General features: G+C 55.4%; 1 protein-coding gene across 2 annotated transcripts in view; it reads left to right on the top strand.

The window, feature by feature from the left end:
- ZZEF1 (zinc finger ZZ-type and EF-hand domain containing 1) overlaps window positions 1–26,891 on the top strand; it is a 103,996-nt gene that overhangs the window by 63,938 nt on the left and 13,167 nt on the right. The window contains exons 29-46 of one of the 2 annotated variants that reach the window (XM_053274809.1): window positions 1–455; window positions 1,867–2,031; window positions 4,203–4,322; window positions 6,129–6,290; window positions 7,364–7,493; window positions 8,460–8,598; window positions 11,208–11,373; window positions 11,590–11,852; window positions 13,715–13,791; window positions 14,077–14,245; window positions 15,711–15,844; window positions 18,102–18,379; window positions 19,662–19,836; window positions 20,948–21,080; window positions 22,600–22,796; window positions 22,929–23,048; window positions 24,851–25,039; window positions 25,382–25,482. The exon at window positions 1–455 is cut by the window's left edge and continues 59 nt beyond it. In XM_053274809.1, the coding sequence (XP_053130784.1) occupies window positions 1–455; window positions 1,867–2,031; window positions 4,203–4,322; window positions 6,129–6,290; window positions 7,364–7,493; window positions 8,460–8,598; window positions 11,208–11,373; window positions 11,590–11,852; window positions 13,715–13,791; window positions 14,077–14,245; window positions 15,711–15,844; window positions 18,102–18,379; window positions 19,662–19,836; window positions 20,948–21,080; window positions 22,600–22,796; window positions 22,929–23,048; window positions 24,851–25,039; window positions 25,382–25,482 (3,173 nt within the window). Of the gene's footprint in view, window positions 456–1,866; window positions 2,032–4,202; window positions 4,323–6,128; window positions 6,291–7,363; window positions 7,494–8,459; window positions 8,599–11,207; window positions 11,374–11,589; window positions 11,853–13,627; window positions 13,792–14,076; window positions 14,246–15,710; window positions 15,845–18,101; window positions 18,380–19,661; window positions 19,837–20,947; window positions 21,081–22,599; window positions 22,797–22,928; window positions 23,049–24,850; window positions 25,040–25,381; window positions 25,483–26,891 lie in introns of both variants that reach the window. The other variant, XM_053274808.1, reaches the window with a different exon arrangement.

The following is a 26,891-nucleotide window of genomic DNA, read 5'->3' as shown; positions in this document are numbered from 1 at the left end:
GCGGAAGGCCGCGGCTCGGATCCCGCCGAGGACTCCGGCCAGGGCCACAAGGACAAGCGCCCAAGGACGAGCTCGATAGTCGAGGCGGATTTCCAAGCAGCGGACGCGGCCCCTGTGTGCCGGGCGGCGGTGGCGGCGGCGGCTTCCGTTTCCCCAGAAGGCGGCCAAGCGGGAGCCGCCGACTCCCGGAGAAAGCCAGCCCCAGGCTCCCCACAGCCGGAGACCCCCACAGCGCCCCCGAGCAGCCCCCTGGACGGGGCCGCCTTGGAGCCCGAGGAGGCCGCGTCCCCGCCCTCCACCCCCACCCGCAAGCCGCCCTTCAGCCGCGGACGGCTGCGGCTGCTCTCCTTCCGGTCCATGGAAGAGGCCCGGCCCCTGCCCAGCATCAAGGAGAAGCACCCCGTCCTGAAGCACGCCTTGGACTTCATCAAGGACCAGTCTCTTTCCCACGAAAGGTAAGCCCAGGATGCAAACCCGTGTCTCCGGGGTCCCACCGGCGCTCGGAGGAAGGGCTGCAGGCCGCGGTGGGAGGTGCAGCTTCCCGTCTGGGCTTGAGACGGACGCCTGGCGATGCCACCCGAGGGCCCTCCTGCCGCGTTCCACCTTGGCTTTTGGGTTTGGCTTTCATTCAAGGCTCTAGTCCTCTCCGTTCTGGCACTCTCAGGGGACAGTGTGTGGGCAGACCGCTACTTGGCTGCTCTGCAAGGAAACGATGGCCAGTGAGTGCCAAGAGGGAGGGATGACGGAGGGCCAGTGTGGCCCGTAAGAGGAGAACCCCGGAGGCTATTTGTTGACTACAGCTCCCAGCACCCCCAGCTGCAGTGGGCTTTGGCTGAGGATGCTGGGAGTTGTAGTCAGCTTCTGGGATTTCCTGTTAGAGGGAACACTGCCGGGGACCCCTGTTGGCGGAGCAAAGCGGCGCCTCTTAAAAGGGGGGGAACGCTTCCGTTTATCAGGGGGAGAGCAACTATCCCTTTCCATTCCCAGCACAGCATCCCTCCACAGTCGCTGGGGTCTGCCTTTTCTCATGTTCCTTTTAAGACGGTGGGCCCTTTGGGGACGAGGAGCTCTCTTACTGATGTTTCTCTGTAAACCGCTTTGATCATGTGTGTGCTTGAAAAGTGCATATTAGTCAACGAGCATGTTAGTCAACGAGCAAACGAGTATATTAGTCAACGAGCATGGTCCTTCTGACTGTAAAAAAATGGACCCAAATGTCCCTGTGATGAAACGGAGGTTGCTCTCTGCTTTCCTGGAATCTCCCCTCAGTAGAGAGAGTGCTCGGATCCCAGTCTAGGAGCACGCCTCTCCTTCGAGGTAGGCTGGGTCCGTCTTCTGTCAAGCACAGTTGACCTTAAACCGAGAACAGACTCTGCTCGGTCTTGGCGGACGGAGCAAGAAATGGTGAGCGCATCGGTGGGTGGGATGCACACGACTTCAGACGGCTGCCCTTGGCGTAGATTCGCAGCTCGGTCGTACTTGCAAAATGAATGTTGGGACCAGTGTTCCCTCTCACAGGGATCCCCGGAGGTTGTTGACTACAGCTCCCAGCATCCCCAGCTGCAGTGGCTTGGTGCTCGGGGATTCTGGGAGTTGTAGTCCACAACAGGGCTTCTCCGCGTTGGGTCCCCAGATGTTATTGGACTTCCAACCCCTATAATCCCCAGGCCCAGTGGCCTTTGGCTGGGGGTTCTGGGAGTCGAAGTCCAGGAACACCTAGGGACCCAACGTTGAGAGTCCCTGGTCCACAACCCTCTGGGGATCCCTGGCGGGGAGCGTAGCCTCTACCGCGGCCGCCTTTGGGGCCACGTGTGGGGCTGCCGCCGCCTCCTCACTGCCCTGTGGGGCGCCTCTGCTTCACCCTAGCGTGCTGAAGGTCCTCGCCTTGCGGAAGGCGCAAGCCCAAAGCATCCTGGGTGTCCTGAAGATGGTCCGCCAGTGCCTCGACGCCCTCAGCCAGCCCCACTGTTTCACCCCGCCCTGCATCATCTTCCTCCTGGAGCTTCTGGCCTGCCAAAAGGACTTCACCAAGTGAGTCTGCGCCCCCGGCACCCGTCCCGAGCAGCTGGGGCCTGGCAGCTCGGACTCCGCGGGGGCAGGGGCCGATCCGCGGAGCGCAGGCTGACGGGCGGTCTGCGTTTAAATTTTGACCGGAGTGCAAACGCTGTGGTAGCTGGAAGTTGCCTTTGCAGCGGGTGTGTGTGTGTGCGTGCACGTGTAGAGCTGACCCTTGACTTGCACGGGTTCATCTCCGCCAGTTTTGCCCATTCACAGGTTGACCAGTTCAGTTAATGGGGGGGGGGGGCGGAGTTTAGATTGATGGTGGGATTTTCCACTTGGGAAGCCCCTTTAACTGCCAGCAAACTCAGTTGGCCTCCCTGGACCAGCTGAAAAGCACGGCGGCTGCTCCTAGAGCAGGCCTGCTCAACTTAGGTTACAACCGGTGTGTCTGAAATAGAATCTCCATCCACAGTGCTCCCTAGCCAGGGATGAGGGGCATTGTAGGCCCACATCTGCAGGAGGGCTGAACAGCCCTGGCCTTGAGGCTTCAAGGTTCAATACCCAGCCGCTCACTGCTTCTCCGCTTTATTTCGTGGTGCCGTTGGATGTAGCGTGCTGCATGTGGGCATCTCGTGTGGCGGGATGGCCCCCGGCGCCGCTGTTTGCCGTGCAACGCCACGGATCTCTACAAGACGTGCTATTTAAGGCACCGTATTTAAACTTGAAACCTCCCAGAGCGGCCTGCGGGCCTGCTGAGAAGGGCCAAAGCTGCTCCTGGGGGCTTAAAGTTTCAAGACCTATCCTTGCACTCCAGCTGAGAAGCAACGATAGGGTTGGGTGTCATTATTATTATTATTATTATTACATTTATCTCCCGCTCTTTCTCCAAGGAGCCCAGAGCGGTGTACTACATACTTGAGTTTCTCTTTCACAACAACCCTGTGAAGTAGGCTAGGCTGAGAGAGAAGTGACTGGCCCAGAGTCCCCCAGCTAGTTTCATGGCTGAATGGGGATTTGAACTCGGGTCTCCCCAGTCCTAGTCCAGCACTCTAACCACTATACCACGCTGGCGCTCTCTCTTTCAGCTGGGAACGCCCAGTTGCAATCCACGCAGAACGTTGCTCCGTCTTGGGGGTCAGGTTTAGTATTCAGACATGGCCGATGGAATTTTTTTCCCGGACTTTCCTGGAATCTTGTCCCCACAATATTCAAGGCTCACAGCTTCCTACCGATGTGCTTCAAGCTTTCAGCCTGAAACATGGTTTTTAAAGGGGGCAGGTGATGAAAAAGGAAGAGGGAGATCAAACGGAGGCATCAACTGTCTCAGAGCTTTGCGTACTGAAGTTATAGATTGACGTTGGATGGAGAGGCTCGGGGGGGGCGGAAGGGTCTGATGACCCCCGGTCCCAGTCCGGTTGATGGCACAGACCTCGCCGTCTCGGCTCTCCTCCTTCTGGTACAGGTTCTGTTCTGGCAAAACCGCGCCATTGGCCAATTTGCGGTTGGCAAGCGATTGAAATCAGTGGAAATCCGGGGGTTAGGGGAGCTGTGGTCACAAAAAGACCGAAAAACCAAAGAAAAGAATACCCCCAGATTGCCAAGCATCCCTTAAAATCACTTAAGAATAAGCAAGAGCAAATTGAACTTCTGGGAAATTTTGAACCCCCCCCCCCAAATCTCTCGAATGCACTGTTGAACCCCCACAAACCACTCAAAATCACTTTTGACTGCAAGGAGTTGGCAGGGTCAGCAGGAGGAATGAGTGGATTGAACCACCTCTGAACCCCCCGCCCCAAATTGCAGAAAGTGTCCCCCCCCCCTCAAGTCACGGAAACATCTCACCAAACCGCGGATACTCGGGTAGCGGTTGGTGAGACCGACTGGTCACAATTCCCCAGTCACGGATACTCAAAACTGTTGGCGAGGGACGACTGCACAGCCCTAGGGATAGACTACACTTCACCGTGGATCGGGCACTTGGTGGTTCCTAGCCTTGAGAGCCGTCTATTTCCGTCAGGATCGGGGTGGGAGGGCATGCCCTGCTCACCAAGGGGTGGGGGTGCAGTTCGGCTCCCTTCCCGGCTTGCAGGCTGGCCTGAGGATGCTGGGCTGGGGGGGGGGGCCTGGGCCGCTCTTGGAGTCTTGTGCCCCCAGATGAATTCTGCCCGCCGTCCAGCCGCCGCTTCTGTTTGACTCCCCAGCTATTTTGGGCACCTGGAAGGCTGCGGGGCAGAGCTGCACCAGGAGATCCGGGAGGCCTACTTCCAGCTGCTGCTCTTCCTGGTCGGCGCCCTCAAAGGCTTCGGCGGCCTCGGCGACAGGTGTGGCAGGCGCGGGCGGGCGAAGCGGGCGGGAATCTGGCCGGGGCGGCCCCTGACCCCGATCCCCTCTGCTCTGGGCCGTGTGTGTGTGGGGGGGTGGGAGAAGCCAGGGCCAGCGCCCAGTTAAATGTTGGGGCGTGATCACACGTGGGAATTGGTGGGCCGGGGCCAAGCCCCCCTCCCGACGAAAACCCTTTTGCTCCTGCTTGCAAGCGTTGCTGCAAACCTTACAAACCCTTACAAGCCCTGCAAACCCGAGATCTGGAAGGCTGCAGATCTTAATCTATAATACATGAAATGAAAAGCTCCCGCCTGGGTCCCCAGGTGGCGTTGGACTACAACTCCCATCATCCCCAGCCACAGGGGAGACCATTGTGGCTGGCGGCAGTGGGCATTGTAGTCTGACTACCATCTGGGGACCCGCGTTGGAGACGCCCTAGACTAAGTGAAGTGGCAATCCAGTTACTTCTAAGGAAAGGAGAGATGGTGCCCTCGAGGTGGTGTTGACTCCTGGCGCCCACAGAGCGATGTGGTTTCCTGGGTAGAGTACAGGAGGGGTTGGCCATGGCCTCCTCCCACCCAGTATGAGAGGATGCCTTTCAGCACCTTCCTGGATCGCTGCTGCCCAATATAGGAGATTCCCGTATTCTGGGGCACAGACCGGCGAGGATTCGAACCCGCAGCCTCCTGCTCTCTAGGCAGGTTGCTTCCTTGCTGCGCCATTAGGCGGCTTACTTAGGAGTACTCCCACAGAAATTTAACTGGTCCCCTTAATTTCTGTCAGACTGGCTTAGGAGTAACTTAATCTGGGTGTAAGCCTGGAGTAGCCCATCTCATCACGGTGTAGCATTTAAACTGGAGTGGGGTGTTTACATTGGAGTATTCCCGTTAGGGAGAGGGGCCGTGACAGTCTCTGGCTTACAGCCCGATTCGGCCACGATGCTGTGCCTGCGTCCAACCAACCACATTCCTGCCTGTCCCCAGGTCCGGATCCGTACCTGGGACAGACACCCTGCACTTGCCGCGCAGGGGGTCGGCCGAAGGTCTGAAGAGGGCTTCAGTCCCACTGGAATGGATGGGCCCGGCCGACGTGTCGGTTTCAGTGGGAGTACTCCGGGCCGATAACCCGCCAATCACGCCGAGGGGCGGCGTCTGCTGAGCTTCAGCACGCAGCCAGCCAATCGGGAGCCGAGGAGAAAACCCTCGCCTCCTGCTGCTGGCCCGTCTCGGCGGCCCCCACGTGGGCTCCAAGCCCGTGATTCTCGGGGGGGGGGGAGAAATCGTGCTGCTGAAGCGTGGGGAGGAGGAGGGCGGCTCTGGACACCCCCTTTTTTGGGGTGGTCCGACTGTGGACCCTTGTCCTGGAGCCATGGTTCCCAACCTGGACTTCCTCCCCTGAATTGCAGCGGGGGATTCTGGGAGTTTACAGTTCAGCAGCATCGGCCCCTTGGAATGGATGGGCCTGGCTGACGTGTCGGTTTCAGTGGGAGTACTCCGGGCCGATATCCCGCCAATCACGCCGAGGGGCGGGGTCTGCTGAGCTTCAGCACGCAGCCAGCCAATCCTGAGTCGAATGAGCCCAGTCGCTTTAGGCCGGCCTGTCCACTGCGACCCTCCCTCTGGCCCCCTATATTGCCTGCCCGGGCCGGCAGCCGGATTGGGGCAGGGGTCTTCCCGGGCAAGGTCAGGGGGGAGGCCCCCAAAGAAGCGGGTGGTCTCCCCTTCCCCTCTGGGTCCCACCACCCTGCCCCTCCCTGTTTTAATCACACGCTCCTGGTTTTTGTGTCCCCCCCCCCCCGTGTCTAGATCGTTGCTGCCTGCCTTGTCCTGCGTGCAGGCGTCCCTCCTTCACCTTCTGGATATGGGCTGGCAGCCGAGCGACCTCTCCTTCTTTGTCGAGATACAGCTGCCGCAGCTCCTCCTCAACATGTCCCAGGAAAACATAAGTATTCACGACAGCGTCGTCTGGTAAGTTGGGGGAGCCTCCGGCAATGCCTGCCCCCCGCCCCCCACCTGAGCAGTCCTGGAAGCCTCTTGAGCGGAGACCGGATTGTCTACCCGGGGGGGATCCGAGGCCTGTGAGTGGGGAGAGCCGTCCAGGAGGGCGTCAGGGGATGCTTCCTCGGCAGGTGGGACACAGGAAGCTGCCATATACTGAGTCAGACTGGTGCCTGTTGCTAAGCAGGCTTCACCCTGGTTTGCATTTGAATGGGAGACTATTTGTGTTTGCAATGGAAGATATCCCCCTTAGAGGATGGGGCCGCTCTGGGAAGAGCATCGACAGGAAGAAGTTTAAGGCATGCCCTCTCTCCTGCCATTACTCCCCTGCAACTGGTAGGCAGAGGCACCCTGCCCTTGAGGCTGGAGGTGGCCCACAGCCCTCCGACTAGTAGCCGATGATAGACGTTTCCTCCATGAAGTCATCCAAACCCCTCTTCAAGCCATCCAGGTTGTGGGCCGTCACCACGTCCTGTGGCAGAGAGTTCCACAAGTGGATCACGGGTTGTGTGAAAAAGGACTTCCGTTTGTCGGTCCTGGACCTCCTGGCCATTAATTTCATGGAGTGACCCCTGGTCCTAGTGTTGTGTGAGAGGGAAAATTATCTCTCTCTCTCCACTTTCTCCACGCCATGCATGATTTTATAGACCTCTATCCTGTCTCCCCGCAGTCGTCTTTTTTCTAAACTAAAAAGCCCCAGGTGTTGTAGTCTTGCCTCGTAAGAAAAGTGCTCTAGGCCCCTGATCATCTTGGTTGCCTTCTTCTGCACCTTCTCCACTTCAACAATGTCCTTTTTAAGATGTGGTGGCCAGAATTGTACGCAGCACTCCAAGTGTGGCCGCGCCATAGTTTTGTATACGGGCATTATAATCTTAGCCGTTTTATTTTCAATCCCCTTCCTCATGATCCCTAGCATGGAATTGGCCTTTTTCACAGCGGCCGCACATTGAGTTGACACTTTCAACGAGTGTTTAAATCCATCCCCCGCCTTTCCGTTTTGCAAGGCGTGGAAAGCTGTGCTCTTGTGCTTTTTTGCCTTTTAGTCCGTGGAGCGAAGAAGAAGAGCTGGCCGGCTACAGGCAGAATTGCGAGTGGATGGACGAGTGTCAGGACGGACTCTTTGAAACCTGGTACGACAAGATCGCCCAGGCAGACCCGGAGAAGCAGAGGAAGGTCATTACGCTTTTCATTCTTGCAAGGTTAGGGTTGGGTGGAAATAGGGTGTTTTGTGTGCAGCTGCCGTCACGAGTCAGACCGTTCCTCTGCCTGGCCCAGTAGTGTCGACCCTGGCTGGCAGCAGCTCTCCGTGGTTTCAATGGACCCAGAAATAAAGGGTGTAGTTAAAAATGGTTGACGTTTTGATATGTTGCTTACTCGGGAGGATTAGTGGGAGAAGCAGGCCAGCTATTGCTGGGTACTTGGATTTGGCAGGCAGAGTTCTCTAGATGTCAGAATGTGAGTTGTAGAGTCCGTCAGAAATGAACGGTCGAGGGAGAAGCTGGGAGGAAGGGACTCAGCGAGAATGAGAGGAATGAAGTGTGTATTACATAGGCAGCTGCCATGTACTGAGTCAGACCCTTGGTCTATCCAGCTCAGTATTGTCTTCACAGACTGGCAGCGGCTTCTCCAAGGTTGCAGGCGGGAGTCTCTCTCAGCCCAATCTTGGAGATGCCGCCAGGGAGGGGACTTGGGACCAAGATGCTCTTCCCAGAGTGATGGCTCCATCCCCTGAGGGGGAATCTCTTCCAGTGCTGACACTTCTAGTCTCCCTTTCATAATGCAACCAGGGCGGACCCTGCTTAGCTAAGGGGACAAGTCCTGCTTGCGACCACCAGACCAGCTTTCCTCTCCTAAAAAGATCTCAAGTACAGAGCCAGGAAAGATCTTAGGGAATATAGGAAGCTGCCATATGCTGAGTCAGACCTTTGGTCCACCTAGCTCAGTATTGACTACCCAGACTGGCAGCGGCTTCTCCAAGGCTGCAGGAAGCAGGAGTCTCTCTCCCAGCCCTATATGGAGATGCCCATTGACAGAACTCCCTCCCCCCCCCCCGCCCTTCCCTTCTTGGCCCCCAATGTCTGGCAAACCCAGCCCAGACGCCGCCGGGGGTGACCAGCCTGCCTTTCTTTCTCTGCCCAGATGCACATGTTCATCGCCCGCTACTGCGACTTGCTGCACGTGGACATCTCCTGCGACGGCTGCGACGAGATCGCCCCATGGCACCGCTACCGCTGCCTGCAGTGCAACGACATGGACCTCTGCAAGACGTGCTTCTTGGGTGAACAGCGCGGCTGGGACGGGGCGGCCTTGCTTGGGTGGCTCTGGACGATGGGTTGTGTGATGCAGGTCCAGTTCCTCGGGATCCCTCCACCCCCGGAGGTCCCTTCCGGTCCGCTGCCAAGGCTCAGGGCTCTCCACTGTGCTGTGCCTGCAGCTCCCGTCTTGCCTTTCTCCACCTCCTGCTTAGGTTTTCTCTTGTGGATTTGGCCAAAAATTGAAATATTTTAAGTCAATGGGTGCAGTCCTCCTTGAGGGCAGGCAGCCCTGCTTTGGGGGTCCCAGGTTATAAGAACATAAGCACAGCCCTGCTGGATCAGGCCCAAGGAGGCCCATCTAGTCCAGCATCCTGTTTCGCACAGTGGCCCACCAGATGCTGCTGGAAGCCACAGGCAGGAGTTCAGGGCGTGCCCTCTCTCCTGCCATTACTCCCCTGCAACTGGTACTCAGAGGCACCCTGCCCTTGAGGCTGGAGGTGGCCCACAGCCCTCCGACTAGTAGCCATTGATAGACCTCTCCTCCATAAAGTCATCCAAACCCCTCTTCAAGCCATCCAGGTTGTGGGCTGTCACCACGTCCTGTGGCAGCGAGTTCCACAAGTGGATCACACGTTGTGTGAAGAAGTACTTCCGTTTGTTGGTCGTAGACTTAGACAGGTTGTTCATTCCTGTGTGAGAGAGACTATGCCAGGGGGAGAGAGACTACGCCGGGGTCACCAATTGCCCTGGTCGCCTTTAATTCAAATTTGCCTGTCAAATAAAATAAAATAAAATAAGTATGCGCAGTGGACACCCTGGAGCATAATTCAAGAGCAAACGGAATACAAACAAGAGCAGCAATAAATTTGTTAGTTAAATTATTATATTAGAAAAAATACATAGGGCATACCTGGGTTTTAACCCCTTTGTATGCACAGATACTGATTAAAGGGTGTCAGTGAGACAATACACAGGAAGCTGCCATATACGGAGTCAGACCCTTGGTCCACCTAGCTCAGTATTGTCTTTACAGACTGGCAGCGGCTTCTCCCAGGTGGCAGGCAGGAGTCTCTCTGCCAGCCCTATCTCGTTGGAGATGCTGCCAGGGAGGGAACTGGGAACCTTCAGCTCTTCCCAGAGCGGCCCCATCATCCCCTGAAGGGGAATCTCTTCCAGTGCTCACACTTCTGGTCTCCCTTTCATATGCAACCAGGGTGGACCCTGCTTAGCTAAGGGGACAAGGCATGCTTGCTACCACCAGACCAGCTCTCCTCTCCTAAAAAGATCTCAAGTACAGAGCCAGGAAAGATCTTAGGGAATATAGGAAGCTGCCATCTACTGAGTCAGTCCCTTGGTCCACCTAGCTCAGTATTGTCTTCACAGACTGGCAGCGGCTTCTCCAAAGTTGCAGGCAGGAGTCTCTCTCCCAGCCCTATCTCATTGGAGAAGCTGCCAGGGAAGGAACTGGGAACCTTCAGCTCTTCCCAGAGCGGCTGCTCCATCCCCTGAGGGGGAATCTCTTGCAGTGCTGACGCTTCTAGTCTCCTACTTAGCGAAGGGGACAAGTCATGCTCTTTTCTCGGCCACACCAGCTCTCCTCTCGTCCTGCAGAACCACAAATAACGAGGTCTTCTTCCTCATCCTTCCCCGAGCGAATATTGGTCTCCTCACGATTGCCAGCCTTTCTTCCCCCTTCTTTCAACCAATTTCTGCCCCTCGGCAGCATTCCACACATTTCCCCCTCTGCTATACTGGACTAGAAGCCCTTTTTGGATAAAAGGGCAGTTCTGGGGGAGGGGTTGGGATGTGCCCTCCTTGGGTCGGTAGGGAGGTCCAGATGGCAGGGCGATCCTCCTTCTGGCCATAGGAGAAACCTTGGAAGCTGCCTTTCCCCAAGTCCGGCTACTGGTCCAGCTACACTGTGGTTAGAGTACTGGACTAGGACCGGGGAGACCCGAGTTCAAATCCTCATTCAGCCATGAGACTAGCTGGGTGACTCTGGGCCAGTCGCTTCTCTCTCAGCCTAGCCTACTTCACAGGGTTGTTGTGAAAGAGAAACTCAAGGATGTAGTACCCCACCCTGGGCTACTTGGAGGGAGAGCGGGATATAAAATATACATAAAGTGGGGGCAATGTGGCATTTTTTAATCTTATGAGGATTTGACCAAAGGATTGAGAGCCAGTGTGGTGTAGTGGTTAGAGTGCCGGGCTAGGACCAGGGAGACCCGAGTTCAAATCCCCATTCAGCCATGAAACTAGCTGGGTGACTCTGGGCCAGCCGCTTCTCTCTCAGCCTAGCCTACTTCACAGGGTTGTTGTGAAAGAGAAACTCAAGTCTGTAGTACACCGCTCTGGGCTCCTTGGAGGAAGAGCGGGAGATAAATGTGATGATGATGATCTGAGGCTGCAGGCAGGAGTCTCTCCCAGCCTGACCTGGAGATGCAGCCAAGGATTGGGGCCCGGGACCTTCTGCGGCATGCAGAGCAGATGTTGTCCTCTGTGTGTGGGCCCCAGCCAGGTCCTTGGCCGGGCCCAGGTGTTGGGTCTCCTCCAGGGGTGAGGAGCAACATCCGGGGGTTGTTGGACGCCGTCGGGAATCCCCAGGGCTTGACCGCCTGTGTGTGCCCCGTAGGTGGCGCGAAGCCGGAGGGCCACGAGGACAGCCACGAGATGGTGAACATGGAATTCGCCTGCGACCACTGCCAAGGGGTCATCGTCGGCCAGCGGATGAACTGCAACGTGTGTGACGACTTCGACCTTTGCTTTGGGTGCTACGCGGCGAAGAAGTTCTCCGAGAGGTACTGCGCGCTCTCCACTTCCGGTGGGGGTTTTTTTGTGGGGGAGGGACGCCCCCAAAGCAAACCGGGAAGAACTCCCCCCCACTGGACGGAGAGCCTGCCGACGGGCCGGGCCGACGGGTTGCCAATTCCGTTTGCCGCGGGAAAGGCCCCCTCTCTGGCCACGGCCCCCGCCTGGCCTGCCTCACCCCCGCCTCTCCGTGCTTTCCTCCCCAGCCACCTGCCCACCCACAGCGTCACGGCCTACCCCCTGGTGACCATCCGGGTCAGCGACCGGCAGCGGCTGATCCAGCCCTACCTCCACAGCTACTCCTGGCTCCTCTTCGCCGCCCTGGCCCTCTACAGTGCCGACGTGGCCAGCGGCCAGGAGGTGGACGGCGAGACGCCTGACCCGCCGGTGGTCGGCCACGCCCGGGCCCTGCAGCAGGAGTGCAGACGCCTCATTGCGGGCTGCCTCATGCAAGTGCGGCATGAGAAAGGTGAACGGGGGACGGGGCGGGCCGGCGCCATGATATTGGGGGGGGGGTCTGCGTCCGTTGCGGGGGCGACAGACCGCCATGCCTCCCGGTCAGCTACAGAGACCAGATTGTGCCTACACAATTGTAAACTGTAATTGTCATTGCAAACCGCCCCGAGCCATTTTTGGAAGGGTGGTATATAATAAATCAAATAAATAAATAAATAATACACAATGTCGTGCCCACTTAAAAGTCGCCGAAGGCACCACTTTTGACGCCAGAATATGCTGGGGAAGAAGTTAGGAATGCCATAATGATCGGGGTTTTAACGGTTCTGTGCAGATTTTTTTTTAACACTCACTCCTCTGACCGAGGATTCAGAAAACGACATTGGGCCCCGGAGAAGCAGCAGCTCTTTCTCAGAGTCAGATTTACGATGGCTCAGATTGACCATGTATGGTGGTGATTCAGTAACATGAGTTAATGGGAGAAATCCGACGGGTGTCAAATAGTTTTTACTCCACTTGTTCAAATAGGTTAATAAAAAAAAGCTCACATATATTAGAAATTGTATTTGATGATGTCTTTGGAAGAATGTGTGGGTTTGTTTGTGCAAATCAGTCACACTTCCCAATTAACTACAGATACCAACCTAGGAAGCTGCCATATACGGAGTCTGACCCTTGGTCCACCTAGCTCAGAATTGTCTTCCCAGACTGGCAGCATCTTCTCCATTTCTGCAGGCAGGAGTCTCTCTCGGCCCCATCTTGGAGACGCTGCCAGGGAGGGAACTTGGAACTAGGGGTGTGCACTGAACCGGCAGGGAGGGATTAAGGCTAGCAGAATGATGAGAGAATCCCATGATTGATTAGACCTAGTTTATAATCTTTTAAGTAGAGTATCTTTTTAATTACGCTTTAATCTTTATCAATCTTTAATTTATTAATTAAATCTTTAATCTTTATTAATCTTTAATTTATTAATTAAATCTTTAATCTTTATTAATCTTTAATTAATCAATCAATCTTTAATTAAGGATCTTTTAATTAGATACTGTTTTAATTGTGTTTTAATAATTTTAACTTTTAATTCTAATTGTTGAAATGGTTTTAATCTTTTATTGGCTATTTTTATTGTCCTGTAATCCGAGAGAACTTGTGTTTCGGACAGTATATAAATGTACAGTGGTCCCTCGACTTACGAACTACTCAACATAAGTATTTTTCGAGTTACAAACGGCAGTTTTAGATCCGGTTTTAGATGCGGTTTTTTCGACTTACAAATTTTTAGATGGGGTTTCCTCGACTTACGAATTTTTAGATGGGGTTTCCTCGACTTACGAATTTTACATGCGGTTTCCTTGACTTGCCTGCCTGTTTACTGCCTGTTTATGCTTGAAAAGAAATGTTCCTGTGCAGTTTGCAAGCCTTACTGGGGGTCTGGGTCTTTTTTCTAGGCTCCGGAACGCATTAATCCGTTCCCAATGCATTCCTATGGGAAACCGCTTTTCGACTTACAAACTTTTCGACTTACAAATGTGCATTCGGAACGGATTAATTTCGTAAGTAGAGGGACCACTGTATAAAGCAAGCAAACAAACAAACAATCAGTCATGTGGCTCTTCAAATGGTCCAGACCTCTCTCCCCCTGTTCTGAACCCTGCAGTTCCAAAATCTGCTTCTGTCCTTTTCGTGCTCTTCTCCCCACTTTCCCACATATCCGCACCGCGCCTGTTTTGCCTCTGGGCTGTGTGTTTATCCTCTTGAATGTTTCACCCTTCCTCTTCCCACATCCAGGGGCGAAACCTCCCGCTCTGCTCTGCATGTTGCCAGAAGGCGACTCTCTGTCCGAAAATGTGACGCCATCTGTTGATTATTCCGCAGACCGTAACGTGGCCGGTCACGCTAGTCAGGAAGTGCCGGAAAGCAGGACGACACCCGCACCGTGCCCTCCTTCCGATGTAAATATTTTTTGGTGTGGGGGGGAAGACGTCTCGAAAGGCACACATGCAATGCTTCTCCGTTCTTGCTTTTCCTCTGACACAAACTCATCAAGGCAGATCTGGCCGGTGGTCATTCAAGACGGCGGAGGTCGGAACAGCCGACTTCGCGGGGGTATCGGGAAACGGCAAAAGGGGTTATTTCAAGATACGACAAAGCGGGAAGTCTTGAGAGAGAGCACCTTGGCTGAATCGGATTGGTCGCTAACTGCGTGAGTTGCCATTTAGTCTCGTTCTCATTTCTAGGTGGATGTGCAGAGTAACGAGAGTCAGACCTCGGAAGATACTGAGCAAAAGGGTGGCACGGAGAGCAAGCCTCCCAACGGCCTTCCGCCGAAGAAAGAGGGGCTGTCACCAGAGCAGGAGGCCCTTGCTTTGAAGCCGGACTTGCTAGCAGAAGAGAAGGCATCTCCCGGTAAAGAGTCCTTTCCTTCAGAAAGGCTTGTTTAAAAAAAAAAAATGTCTGTGTCTCTTGTGAACATACGTGTGCCCCAGCTCGGTGGTATTGCTAGGAAGCAGCCCGTTGGGTTTGATATGAGGCCTGCAGGTGGCCATAAAATGTAATGGCTTGAAAAAGGGGGAAACGGCGACAACAAATACTTATAATACCACGTTTCAACAAAAGTTTCCAGAGCGGTTTACAGAGAGAAAGAATAAATAAATAAGACGGCTCCCTGCCTCCCAAGGGCTCATGCTCTCTAAGAAGAAATGCAAGACAGACACCGGCAACAGTCCCTGGAGGGACTGTGCTGGGGAGGAAGAGGGCCAGTCACGAAATAAAGAGGGTCACCGCATTACAGAGGCACCTTTTCCCGTGGTGATTCTCTTGATTTAGCAGGGGGAGAGTAACTGGCCGTATCCACCCCTAGCACAGCATCCTTCCAGTGACTGTGGCTGGTGTGTGTCTTATGTTTCTTTTTAGAATGTGAGCCCTTTGGGGACAGGGAGCCCTCTTCTTTATTTGTTGTTTCTCTTTGTAAACCGCCCTGAGCCATTTTTGGAAGGGCGGTATAGAAATTGAATTAATAATAATAATAATAATAATAATAATAATAATAATAATAATAATTTAAAAGGTGCCTCTTAGCAATAGCAATAGCAATAGCACTTACATTTATATACCACTCTAGAGCCAGAGCTCTCTAAGCGGTTTACAATGATTTAGCATATTGCCCCCAACATTCTGGGTACTCATTTGACCGACCTCGGAAGGATGGAAGGCTGCGTCAACCTTGAGCCCCTTGGTCAGGATCGAACTTGCAACCTTCTGGTTACAGGGCAGCAGTTTTACCACTGCGCCACCAGTTAGCAGGGCAAAGGCACCTAAAGGGGGAAACGTGGTCGAAGCGGATCAAATTCTGCATGGTGTGGGCACTCCCACCCCACTCGAACCAGGGTCCTCGTGTCCACCGGATGGCCAAGAAGTGTTAAGACCAACCAAAGGAAGTCCCTTTCCACATCGCACAGAATCAGTCTGTGGAACTCTCTGCCACGGGATGTGGCGATGGCCCCCAGCTTGGCTGGCTTGAAGCATGAGGACAGGACCGTCCCTGGCTACTAGTCTTGATGGCCATGGGCCCCCTCCGGCCTCAGAGGCACGATGCCTCCCAATCCTAGTGGCAGGGGAGCCACCGCAGGAGAAGGGGCCTGCCTTCTTCATCTGCTGCTTGGGGGCTTCCCAGAGACCTCTGGTGGGTCTCCCTTCTCCATGTTGGTCTAAATTGGGTGCCGTTTGTAGGTTAGTGGCAGGAGATGATCAGGAAGCCTCTTCGCTCTGGATGGTGAGAGATTGGGTGGGTCTGCCATATGTGGCCGAGAGTGATGGTCAGCCGTATTGTTTTTCCAACCCCCTGAACTTGGTGGGGCGGGGTCTCTGGCAGATGCAGACCTTCCCGAAGTGGTGTACCTGAAATGGGAGGAGAAAGCCAGAGCGAGCCCTGAGCAGGTCTTCGCCGAATGTTCCCAGAAGAGGATTCTCGGGCTGCTGGCGGCCATGTTGCCGCACCTGAAAGCCGTAAGGAATGCTTCGCGGGGTGGGGCGGGGGATTCTGGAGGGTGGGGAGGGGCAGCCCCAGGCTGCGGGAAGCCACCCCCCGGAAGAAAAGTGGTTTGTGCCCCAGAAGATGTAAACTTGCCAAACTGGGCTTGGACTGTGTGAGTGTGTCTTACATCCACGCCGTATATTCTGTCTGGAGGTCGCGGGCATGATTTGTCCCCTTTGTGCAGCAGGGTTGGCCTTGGTTTGCATTTGGATAGGAACATAGGAAGCTGCCGACTACGGAGTCAGACCCTTGGTCCACCTAGCTCAGTCTTGTCTGCACAGACTGGCAGCGGCTTCTCCGAGGTTGCAGGCAGGAGTCTCTCTCCCATCCCTATCTCGTTGGAGATGCTGCCAGGGAGGGAACTGGGAACCTTCAGCTCTTCCCAGAGCAGCTCCATTATCCCTAAGAAGGGGAATCTCTTCCAGGGCTCACACTTCTAGTCTCCCTTTCATATGCAACCAGGGTGGACCCTGCTTAGCTAGGGGGACAAGTCATGCTTGCTACCACAAGATAGTTATGGATGATGGCCTGTGTGTGCTCTGAGATCCTTTAGGGAATGGGTTCATAGCTCAGTAATAGAGCACCTGCTTGCATGGGGAAGGCCCCAGTTCCCTCCCTGGCAGCATCTCCAGGTAGGGCTGGGACTGACCCCTGCCTAAAACCTTGGGGAGCAGCTGCCATTCAGTGCAGACAATCATGCTGAGCTGGGTGGACCAAGGGCCCGACTTTGGTGTAAGGCTGCTCCCTGCGCGCTTTCTGGAGTTTGCCGTCGCTCTTTTCATGGAGGAGGACAAGACCTCTAACGGGGATTGTTGTGGACTACAACTCCCAGAATCCCCAGCTGCAATGGCTTTTGCTCGGGGATTCTGGGGGGTTGTAGTTGTCAGCATCTGGGAATCCCTGTGAGAGGGGGGAGGAGAGAACCAGAACTGATCCTAAAAGCGAGCGTCGCTCCCTGGCTTGTTGTGGTCAGGAGAGACGGACATCCCAGGCAGGGAGCATCCTCTGTTCAGAAAGGTCAGCTCTCCTGCTCCCCACCAGGAGTACGACATCTCCCTGTTATGAGAGAAGTCTCTCCACTGGATATTCTAGCCTGCTGTCCTCCCTTTTTTTTTTCTTCCCAGAATTCAATTTTTATTCATTTTAACAGTCATTCATTGCAAATACACACAAAAAGGTGGACTTCCCTCCCGCACACATCTCTTCGTGAATCATCAGTTATAAAATTTACCCTTGCTATAATAATAATAATAATTCAAAACCTAAATTCAAACCCTTACAAACATAACTAGTCTACCCAACTTGCAGTTTTTTGCTAAATTTCAAACCCTGCTGTCAAGTCCATAGTAGGAAAGTAATTCTTTAGATACAACAAGAAAGGTTTCCAGTCTTTAAAACATTCCAAGTTTTGGTCTCTTATTAGTGCTGTAAGTTTTGCCATCTCCGCATATTCCAAAATTTTTATCAGCCAGTCTCCTTTTGAAGGCAGTTCATTACTCTTCCATTTCTGTGCATATATAATTCTGGCCTCCGTAGATGCATACATAAAGAATGTTAAGTTAGTTGTAGAGATTACACCTTGTGTTATTCCCAGCAGGAAGGATTCTGGCTTCTTAGGAAATGACATTTTAAATATTTTCTTTAATTCATTATAACTCATATCCCAATAGGCTTTAGCCTTCCCACAGGTCCACCACATATGAAAAAAAGGTGCCTTCAGAATGTCCACACTTCCAACATTTGGTTGAAACATTTTTATACATTAATGCCAATTTTTTTGGTGTCAGATACCATCTATACATCATTTTATAATAGTTTTCTTTAATAGCATAACATGCCGTCAATTTTAAATCATTTTTCCATAACTTTTCCCAGGCTGCCATTTCTATATTACGCCCCACCCCTGCTGTCCTCCCTTGAGGGGGTCTCCCTGCATGCTCAGATAGACCGCCTGGAGATGGTTGTACTGAAAGGCGGTATGAAAATCTAGCCACAAAATAGACGAGATCCTGATTGAATTGCCGCTCCCAGCCGCAGCAGGGCCTGGTATGGGTCTCCTGGGTCCCAGTAGAAATAGCAACTTCAGTGATTTGGACGAGCCGCTGCCTAAAGAATTGCGCCCCATGTAAGCCCCCACAAAACGGGGGCTCTTGTGACCTGCACAGAAGGCTCATGGCCACCAGCTCTGCTCTCCACCTCCCGCCCGCTCTCTTCTCCTCCTCTCCGTAGGGATCGGCCGTGTCTCTCACCGACCTGGACGAGATCCTGCCGCTCATGTTCCAAGTGGTGATCGCCAACGCCGGCCACCTGAACGAGACCTACCACTTGACTCTGGGCCTCCTGGGCCAGCTCATCCGGAGGCTGACCCCCGCGCAAGTGGACGCCGCCGTGACGCAGGTCCTCTCGGCCAAGCACAGCCTGGTCACGGCCGGAGACGGATCCACCCTGCCCGAGGGCTGGAAGACGACCCACCTCCTCTTCAGCCTGGGGACCGTCTGCCTGGACAGGTGTGGGGGCGTGTGGGACCCAGAGAGCTGCTGCCCCAGGGGGTTCCTCTCTCTGTATCGGCAGGAACTGCTACACTGGGGGGGCTTTTTAGTTCAGGAAAAAGAGGGCTGAAGGGAGACATGGCCAAGGTCTATGAAACCCTGCGAGGTGTGTAGAGAAGGCCGAGAGAGAGTAATTGATCTCCCTCAACCCTCGCTCACGACTCGGGCGGCGGTCGCTGGAGCCCGGTGATGGAGGACACTGACCCAGGAGAGGAGGGGAGCGCTGGTCTGGGGGTCACAAGCATGGCTGGTCCCCTAAGCTAAGCAGGGTCCACCCCGGTTGCATACAAATGGGAGACTTGATGTGTGTGCACTGTCAGATCTTCCCCTCCGGGGATGGAGCCGCTCTGAGAAGAGCATCTAGGTTCCCAGTCCCCTCCCTGGCAGCATCTCCAACGAGAGAGGGCTGGGAGAGAGACTCCTGCCTGCAACCTGGGAGAAGCCGCTGCCAGTCTGTGAAGACAATCCTGAGCTAGGTGGACCAAGGGTCTGACTCAGTATATGGCAGCTTCCTATATTCCCTAAGATCTTTCCTGGCTCTGTACTTGAGATCTTTTTAGGAGAGGAGAGCTGGTCTGGTGGTAGCCAGCATGCCTGGTCCCCTTAGCTAAGCAGGGTCCGCCCTGGTTGCATCTGAATGGGAGACTAGAAGTGTGAGCACTGGAAGAGATTCCCCCTCAGGGGATAATGGGGCCGCTCTGGGAAGAGCTGAAGGTCCTAAGTTCCATCCCTGGCAGCATCTCCAACGAGATAGGGCTGGGAGAGAGACTCCTGCCTGCCACCTTTGAGAAGCCGCGGCCAGTCTGGGTTGACAAGACTGAGCTAGGTGGACCAAGAGTCTGACTCAGTATATGGCAGCTTCCCATATTCCCTAAGATCTTTCCTGGCTCTGTACTTGAGATCTTTTTAGGAGAGGAAAGCTGGTCTGGTGGTAGCCAGCATGACTTGTCCCCTTAGCTAAGCAGGGCCTGCCTTGGTTTGCATTTGGATGGGAGACTAGAAGTGTGAGCACTGGAAGAGATTCCCCCTCGGGATAATGGGGCCGCTCTGGGAAGAGCTGAAGGTTCCCAGTTCCCTCCCTCGCAGCATCTCCAACAAGATCGGGCTGGGAGAGAGACTCCTGCCTGCAGCCTTGGAGAAGCTGCTGCCAGTCTGTGTAGACAATACTGAGCTAGGTAGACCAAGGCACACACACCCGGTCAACCACCAGCAGCCCCTAATCCTGCCTGTCGCTTTCCAGCCGTGTGGGCCTGGACTGGGCCTGCACCATGGCCGACATCCTCCAGGCGCTGAACTCCTCCGCCCAGTGGCACGGCGTGATTGCTGCCTTCACCGACCACGGCGTCAAGCAGCTGCCCTTCCAGCTGAAGCACACCAACATCTTCACTCTGCTGGTGCTGGTCGGCTTCCCCGAGGTAGGTTGTCTGGAGGGGCTTGCCGGGAAGGGGAGGGGGTGGGAAAGCTGGCTAGTCACTCCCAGCGGTGGAATAAGACTGTGGGGAGCAGCCACAGTGGGGTGGCAGGAGAGGAGAGCTGTTCTTGTGGTCGCAAGCAGGACTGGTCCCCTTAGCTAAGCAGGGTCCGCCCTGGTTGCATATGAAAGGGAGACTAGAAGTGTCAGCACTGGAAGATCTTCCCCTTGTTAGGGGATGGAGCCGCTCTGGGAAGAGCTGAAGGTTCCCAGTTCCCTCCCTGGCAGCATCTCCAACGAGAAAGGGCTGGCAGAGAGACTCCTGCCGGCAACCTTGGAGAAGCCGCTGCCAGTCTGTGAAGACAATACTGAGCTAGGTGGACCAAGGGTCTGACGTAGTATATGGCAGCTTCCCATATTCCCTAAGATCTTTCCTGGCTCTGTACTGGAGCTCTTTTTAGGAGAGGGAAGCTGGTCTTGTGGTCGCAAGCAGGACTTGTCCCCTTAGCTAAGCAGGGTCCGCCCTGGTTTCATACGAAAGGGAGACTAGAAGTGTGGGCACTGGAAGAGATTCCTCCTTAAGGGGATAATGAGGCCACTCTGGGAAGAGCATCGAGGTCCCAAGTTCCCTCCCTGGCCGCATCTCCAACGAGATAGGGCTGGCAGAGAGATTCCTGCCTGCAACCTCGGAGAAGCCACTGCCAGTCTGTGAAGACAATACTGAGCTAGGTGGACCAAGGGTCGGACTCAGTATATGGCAGTGTCCTCTGTTGCACCCATGGTGTTTACCCAAGATCCAGACTTCAGCATCTCCAGTTGAAAGGAAGCAAAGCTGAGAGAGAGACCTTATAGGAAGCTGCCGTTTCCCGAGTCGGACCCTTGATCCATCTATTGATCCTACTGGCAGCAGCTCTCCCAGGTTCCAGGCAGGAGTTTTCCCCGCCCTACCTGGAGATGCTGCCAGGGAGCGAGCCTGGGGCCCTGTGCACACAACCCAGATGTTCTGCCCCTGAGCTGCGGCCCCATCACTTTGCCGGAGACCTTGGAGAGCTGCTAGGCAGAGCATGTGCTCACAAGGCCTCAGAACGCTTTCCCCGCTGCTGCCGCCGCCGCAGGTTCTGTGCACGGGAACCCGGTCGGTGTACATGGACAACGCCAACGAAGCCCACGACGTGATCATCCTCAAGCACTTCATGGAGAAGAACAGGGCGGTGGTCGTGGATGTCAAAACCCGGAAGAGGAAAACAGGTATGGCCACATGCTTCTGCTTTGTCCCACCCCGGAAGTGTGTTGTTACAATCGAGAATTGACACCTTGCAGGCCTGTGACCCCAGAGTGGTTCCTCTGAGAGATCAATCCTTCCTGCCTTTTCAGACATAAAATGCCCGCAGGATCAGCTGTTTTGGGTCATTCTCGGATTTAATGAAAAAAGCGGGGAGAAAGACCCTCTACCCGGCCATGAGAGGAGAGCTGGTCTGGTGGTTGCAAGCATGACTTGTCCCCATAGTTAAGCAGAGTCTGCCCTGGTTGCATATGAATGGGAGACTTGACATGTGAGCATTGCAAGATATTCCCCTCAGGGAATGGAGCCGCTCTGAGAAGAGCAGAAGGTTTCAAGTTCCCTCCCTGGCAGCATCTCCAACGAGATAGGGCTGAGAGAGAGATTCCTGCCTGCAACCTTGGAGAAGCTGCTGCCCGTCTGGGCTGACAATACTGAGCTGGATCGACCAAGGGTCTGACTCAGTATATGGCAGCTTCCTATGTTCCTATGTTTTCCTATGTCTGAGAGGAGTGTCCCCCCTGTTTTTCCCCCATCTGTGTGCGGAATGGGTTTTGTTCTGGGCAGCAGTATCCAGGCAGTGTGTGTGTGCACATGTGCATTCAGAGTGGGGCCTTCCGGATTCAGCCCGAGTGGGGTCTAAAATCAACCGAGCGGACATCAGAATCCTTGTGTGCACGTGTGCATGCGCACGCCTTAGAGGGAACCTGTCTGAGAGCATTGTCCTCTCGGGTGCTTGAAAATCGCCCATGAAATAGTCCCACCGATTTTGATGGTCAATACTGTCTCGGGGGACAAATGCTCTTCATGATTTCTCGCAACGTCAGCCCTCCCTAGAAATGAAACCTCAGTCATCATCTTGTTGTCCATACAGATTTCTCCGTGTTCTCACCTTCCCTTTATCCATGCCCCCAAACAATTAGGGTCCACTTGGAGTCATTTTTCGCCCAGAGGGAAGGGTTTGGGTCAGGATTCGGATTCCTCTCGGGAGGACATTCCCGCCCATCTTCATTGCCATTCCTCTGACGACATGGATGGCATTTTGTAGCCGTGTTTGGTTTTGCCAAGTTCTGCCGAGCTTTTCAAACGCCCGTGCAGGCAAGCTGGTCAGGGCAAGGCGAGTGGGAGAGCTCCCTGAGCGCTGAGGGCCTGGCCAGGCGATGGCGTCTCTTCCGTCTCTCGGGGGGTCGGCCTTGTCAGAAAACCATCAGGAGCCTTCCCCAGCTGGATGATATCCTAAGAGGAGGGCACTTGTCTGGCTTTTGGGGCCCACAGCACAGATCACGAAGCAACGCAGACTTATTCTGCTGAGTTGCTATTCGGGTTTTCTGAACCACTTGCCAACAGTTGCTTTTTCAAAGAAGAGCCTAGAGCGGGCTCTCTTCTGGCCGGCCCTTGGGCTTGCTGCTTGGCCGGGGCTGACGGAGACCTTTGTGCTTGCCTCCTCCTCCTCCTCCTCCTTCTCCCGCTGCTGCTGCCGCCGTCTAGTGAAAGACTACCAGCTGGCCCCGCAGAGCAGCTGGGGCCAGGGCGAGTCCCCGGGCCAGCTGCGCCAGCACCTGCAGCAGTTCGTCTCCATCAGCAGCCACCTCCTCCAGACCAGCATCGACAGCAGCTCGGCCGAGGCGGTGGAGGCCTCCTGGGTCCTGTCGCTGGCTCTCAAGGGGCTGTACAGGACGCTGAAGGTACCGCGGAGCAGCGGGGCCACGGCTGGGCCGAGGGGGTGAAGCCCGGCCCAGGGGAAGCCGGGCGGCAGGGGCCGGGTTGCCTCCGCGCCGGCTCTGACCAGCGTCGCTTCCTCCCCGTGTCCCCGGCAGACGCACGCCTTCGAAGAGATCCGCAAGGCCTTCCTGCAGACGGGCTTGCTGAAGCTGCTGGTGAAGAAGTGCAGCAGAGGCACCGGCTTCAGCAAGACGTGGCTCCTCCGAGACTTGGAGGTAACGGGACGGCCGGCCCCTCTCGGCCCAGCAGCGCCTGCCCTGCGCGGCAGACTTGGCCCACCGGCCCCTCCCCAGCCCCTTTCCTCTTCCTTGTTGTTCTGACAGTGCCTTGGCATGCCTATGTGTGCACACACGTTTGTGTTCCCTCTCTCCCCCCTCTCTCTCCCCCCTCCCCTCTCTCCCCCCTCTCTCCCCCCTCCCCCCTCTCCCCCCTCTCTCCCCCTCCCCCCCTCCCCCCTCTCTCCCCCTCCCCCCCTCCCCCCTCTCTCCCCCTCCCCCCTCTCCCCCCTCTCTCTCCCTTCCTTTCTCCCCCTCTCTCCCCCCTCTCCTCTCTCTCCCTTCCTCTCTCAACCTTCCTCTCTCCCCTCTCCCTCCTCTCTCTCCCCCCTCTCTCCTCCCCCCTCTCCCCTCTCTCAACCTTCCTTTCTCCCCCCTCTCCTCTCTCTCAACCTTCCTCTCTCTCCCTCCTCTCCCCTCTCTCCCTCTCTCTCTCCCCCCCTCTCTCTCATGAGTTTGTGTCATATGGGACTTGCAGGGCCCGTGCCCTAGCTGTTCACTTATTTTCTAAATTACGTTTATTTAGCAGATTGGTACACTGCCCCAAACTTTTCGTCTCTGAGCGGTTAACAATAGCATAAAACCAGTTAGAAACATACACACAAACTAAAAACCATGTAACAATTTTAAAAGAAGCCAGAAATGACAACCTAACAATTTAAGGAGCTGAGCAGGCTTGGCCCACCACTTGCTGGTGGTCGTAGGCCAAGTCCAAGAGGCCTCTGGCACCCCAACCACCTCTTGGAGGAGGAGGAGCTGTGGGTGTCGCCTGCTTCTCCGGTGCCGTCGGCAGCTTTGGCGAGCAGGGGAGGCCCTTTCCCTCCCGCCTTCCAGCCCACCTGCCCGCCAGGCTGGGTCAGTGGCTTAGCAGAGGAGGGGAGAGCGAGTGAGTCTGCCCGAGGCCCTCTCTGTCGGCCCGCCCTGTCCCTCCGAGGCCAGCCACTCTGCCCGGGAGGGAGGGGAGGCGAGAAGCTTCCGTTGCCCCAGTGGGACCTGGGGGTGTGTGGGGCAAGAGAGAGGAGATGTGCCGGGGAAGTGATGGGTCGTGAGTGAGGAATTGGGCGTTGCTTCGGTTTTGGGGTTGCAAGGGGAAGATAGGGGCTCTTCCTTGGGTTTTGTGCCGGAAACAGCAGAGGCAGGAAAAGATGGAGCCATGGAAGTTCCATATGCAGATAGGGAGGAGGAGTCCCTGACGGTTCAAGTCAGTCAGGTGAAGCCGTTACTGTGTGAAACCTTTTTGTGTGTAAAAAAGAGAGAGAGAGAGAAATGGTACAGACCAAAAACGTTGGTCTTGGGTGGCTCCGTTGAGTGTCGGTTCTTGCGCGAAGACAGGAGGATAGTTATGCCAAGACCACCCTGAGGGTTTGGGGTGAGAGCCGAAATGCCCCTCCCGTGGTGGCCGCGGCCGAGTCTCCGGCTGCAAAAGTCTCAAGGCTTCAGCGGGAGGCTTTGCAGGGCGTGCCTCTGGCCTGACCTGGGCAGACGTGCTCCCTCCACTCAGGCCTCCGCGGGGTGGCCGTCTTCCTCGGTTGAGGACCTTGAGCTGTCCAGTGGGGCCTTCCGGCTTCCACCTGAGCGGGATCTGCAGTGAACGCAGCGGACATCCCAACACAATGGGTGATGCGCACACCTGAGAGGGAAGACTGGTCCCAGCAGGCCGTGCGGTCCCCGTATTTGGTGGGCCCCCCAGGGCCGGGGTCTCCCAGCCCCGCCGCTCGACCATCTCGCCGTCCTCCTTGCAGATCTTGTCGATCATGCTGTATTCCTCCAAGAAGGAGATCGGCTCCCTGGCGGAGTGCAAAGACCCGGGACTCGAAGGAAGGGACCCCGATCAAGCCGTCAACCAGGCAGTCGTCGCTCCCGCCGAAGCCGACCAGAACAGACCCGACCCGCTGGAGGGCTTGGACGAAGCCACCAAGATCTGCTTCCTGGTACTCGCTCGCGTACAAGGGGTCGGGTGGCGGGGCCTCGGGGCATCGGCACGGCTGCCGTCCGTGTCCCCTTGAACAGGGATCTCCAGGTCTTGTGGACTACAACTCCCACAATCCTCCAAGCAAAAGCCCTGGCAGCAGCTGGGGATTCTGGGCGTTGTAGTCTACATCATTTGGGAATCCCTGTGTGGGCCGGGGGGGGGGGGCACCGTCTGCCGTGGCATCAAGCATCACAGTGCACAGTCCAGCAGCCAGGAGACCTTGGTCTCGCGGTCCTCGGAGGCGGCAGCAGCAGCCGCTGCAAGCAGTGTCTGTCCTCATGGTGGCCCCCCTTCCTTTCAGATGACGCATGACGCGCTCGATGCCCCTCTGCACATCCTCCGGGCCATGTACGAGCTGCAGATGAAGAGGACGGACTCTTTCTTCCTGGAGGTGCAGAAGAGGTGAGCGCGAGGAGGGGGCCGGTGGAGCCCAGTGGGGGAGCCTCTGCTCTGCCCGCAGAAGGTTCCCAGTCCCCTCCCTGGCAGCATCTCCAAGATGGGGCTGGGGGAGAGACTCCCGCCTGCAGCCTGGGAGAAGCCGCTGCCAGTCTGTGAAGACAATCCAGAGTGAGATGGACCAAGGGTCTGACTCAGTACATGGCAGCCTCCTGTGTACTTTCAAAGCGATAGGGCCGTAGCTCAAGAGATAGAGCCACACCTTCCATGCAGAAGGTCCCCCAAGTTCCCTCCCTGGCAGCATCTCCAGATAGGCCTGGGGAAGGCTCCTGCCTGCAATCCTGGAAAAGCCGCTGCCATTCGGTGTAGGCCATTCTGAGCTGCACGGTCCACTCTGACCCAGTGCAAGGCCCCGGGGCTCGCTCCCTGCAGGTAGGCCAGTAGGCCGGTCTGTTGGGCTTCCATTGGAACAAGTATCTGCGGTGGAGCCCCCTCGCGATAGGAGGCGGTGCGCTCTTCCAGGGTTGTGTACGGAGGGGTATTGAGTAGGGATGTGCGAAACGTTTCGGGTACAGAACGATCTAACCCGTGGGGTATTTGGTTCTGTTGTTTCTGAGGTGTTCTGAGTGTGGATTCTGTGATAGCAAATAAGAGTGGATTCATGGTGTCTCGTTGAAAATCTCATTTCAGAATCTCATTCGGAAATTCCCACCCCACTCTTTTGGCCCAGATCCCACGTTATGCCCCCGATCTGCCCCCAAGACACTAAAACTTCAAAAATTCAACAAAAATCAGTCCTTTGCCCAAACCCCCTGAAATTTGGGTGGTAGCCTCCACCCATTGGGGACTACCACCCCACCCCACTATTTTGCCCCGGGACCCGTTTTTTAATCTGAATCGATTCTGATTCGGATTAATTCGGATCCGAATCGAATCGGGTGATTCGGATACAGAACAGAACAGGGGTGTTTCGGTTCGGATCTGAATCGAAACACCGAAAATCCGAATTGCACACCCCTAGTATTGTGTCATATGAATGTCCACCTGCATTCTGAGGGTCTAGATCAGGCCTGTGCCACGTGGGCCCCCACAGCTGTTTTTGGACTAAAGGTAAAGTTGTGCCGTCAAGTTGGTGTCGATTCCTCCTGGCGCCCCCAGAAAAGCCCTGTGGTGGTCTTGGGTAGAATGCAGGAGGGGTTGACCATGGCCTCCTCCTGCACAGCGTGAGATGATGATGCCTTTCAGCATCTTCCGATATCGGTGTTTCCCCTAGTCGGGCTTCGAACTGGCAACTTTCTGCTTCTTAGTCAAGCATTTCCCCGCATGTATTTATTTATTCGGTTTTTATACCGCCCTTCCAAAATGGCTCAGGGCGGTTTACAATCACACTACACCTCCCATCATCCCCAACCACA

Source organism: Hemicordylus capensis, chromosome 12 (genome assembly GCF_027244095.1).
Source record: "Hemicordylus capensis ecotype Gifberg chromosome 12, rHemCap1.1.pri, whole genome shotgun sequence".
Classification (NCBI taxonomy): Eukaryota; Metazoa; Chordata; class Lepidosauria; order Squamata; family Cordylidae; genus Hemicordylus; species Hemicordylus capensis.
Note: the sequence above shows the minus strand (reverse complement) of the source record. Positions and strands in the feature narration are given on the sequence as shown.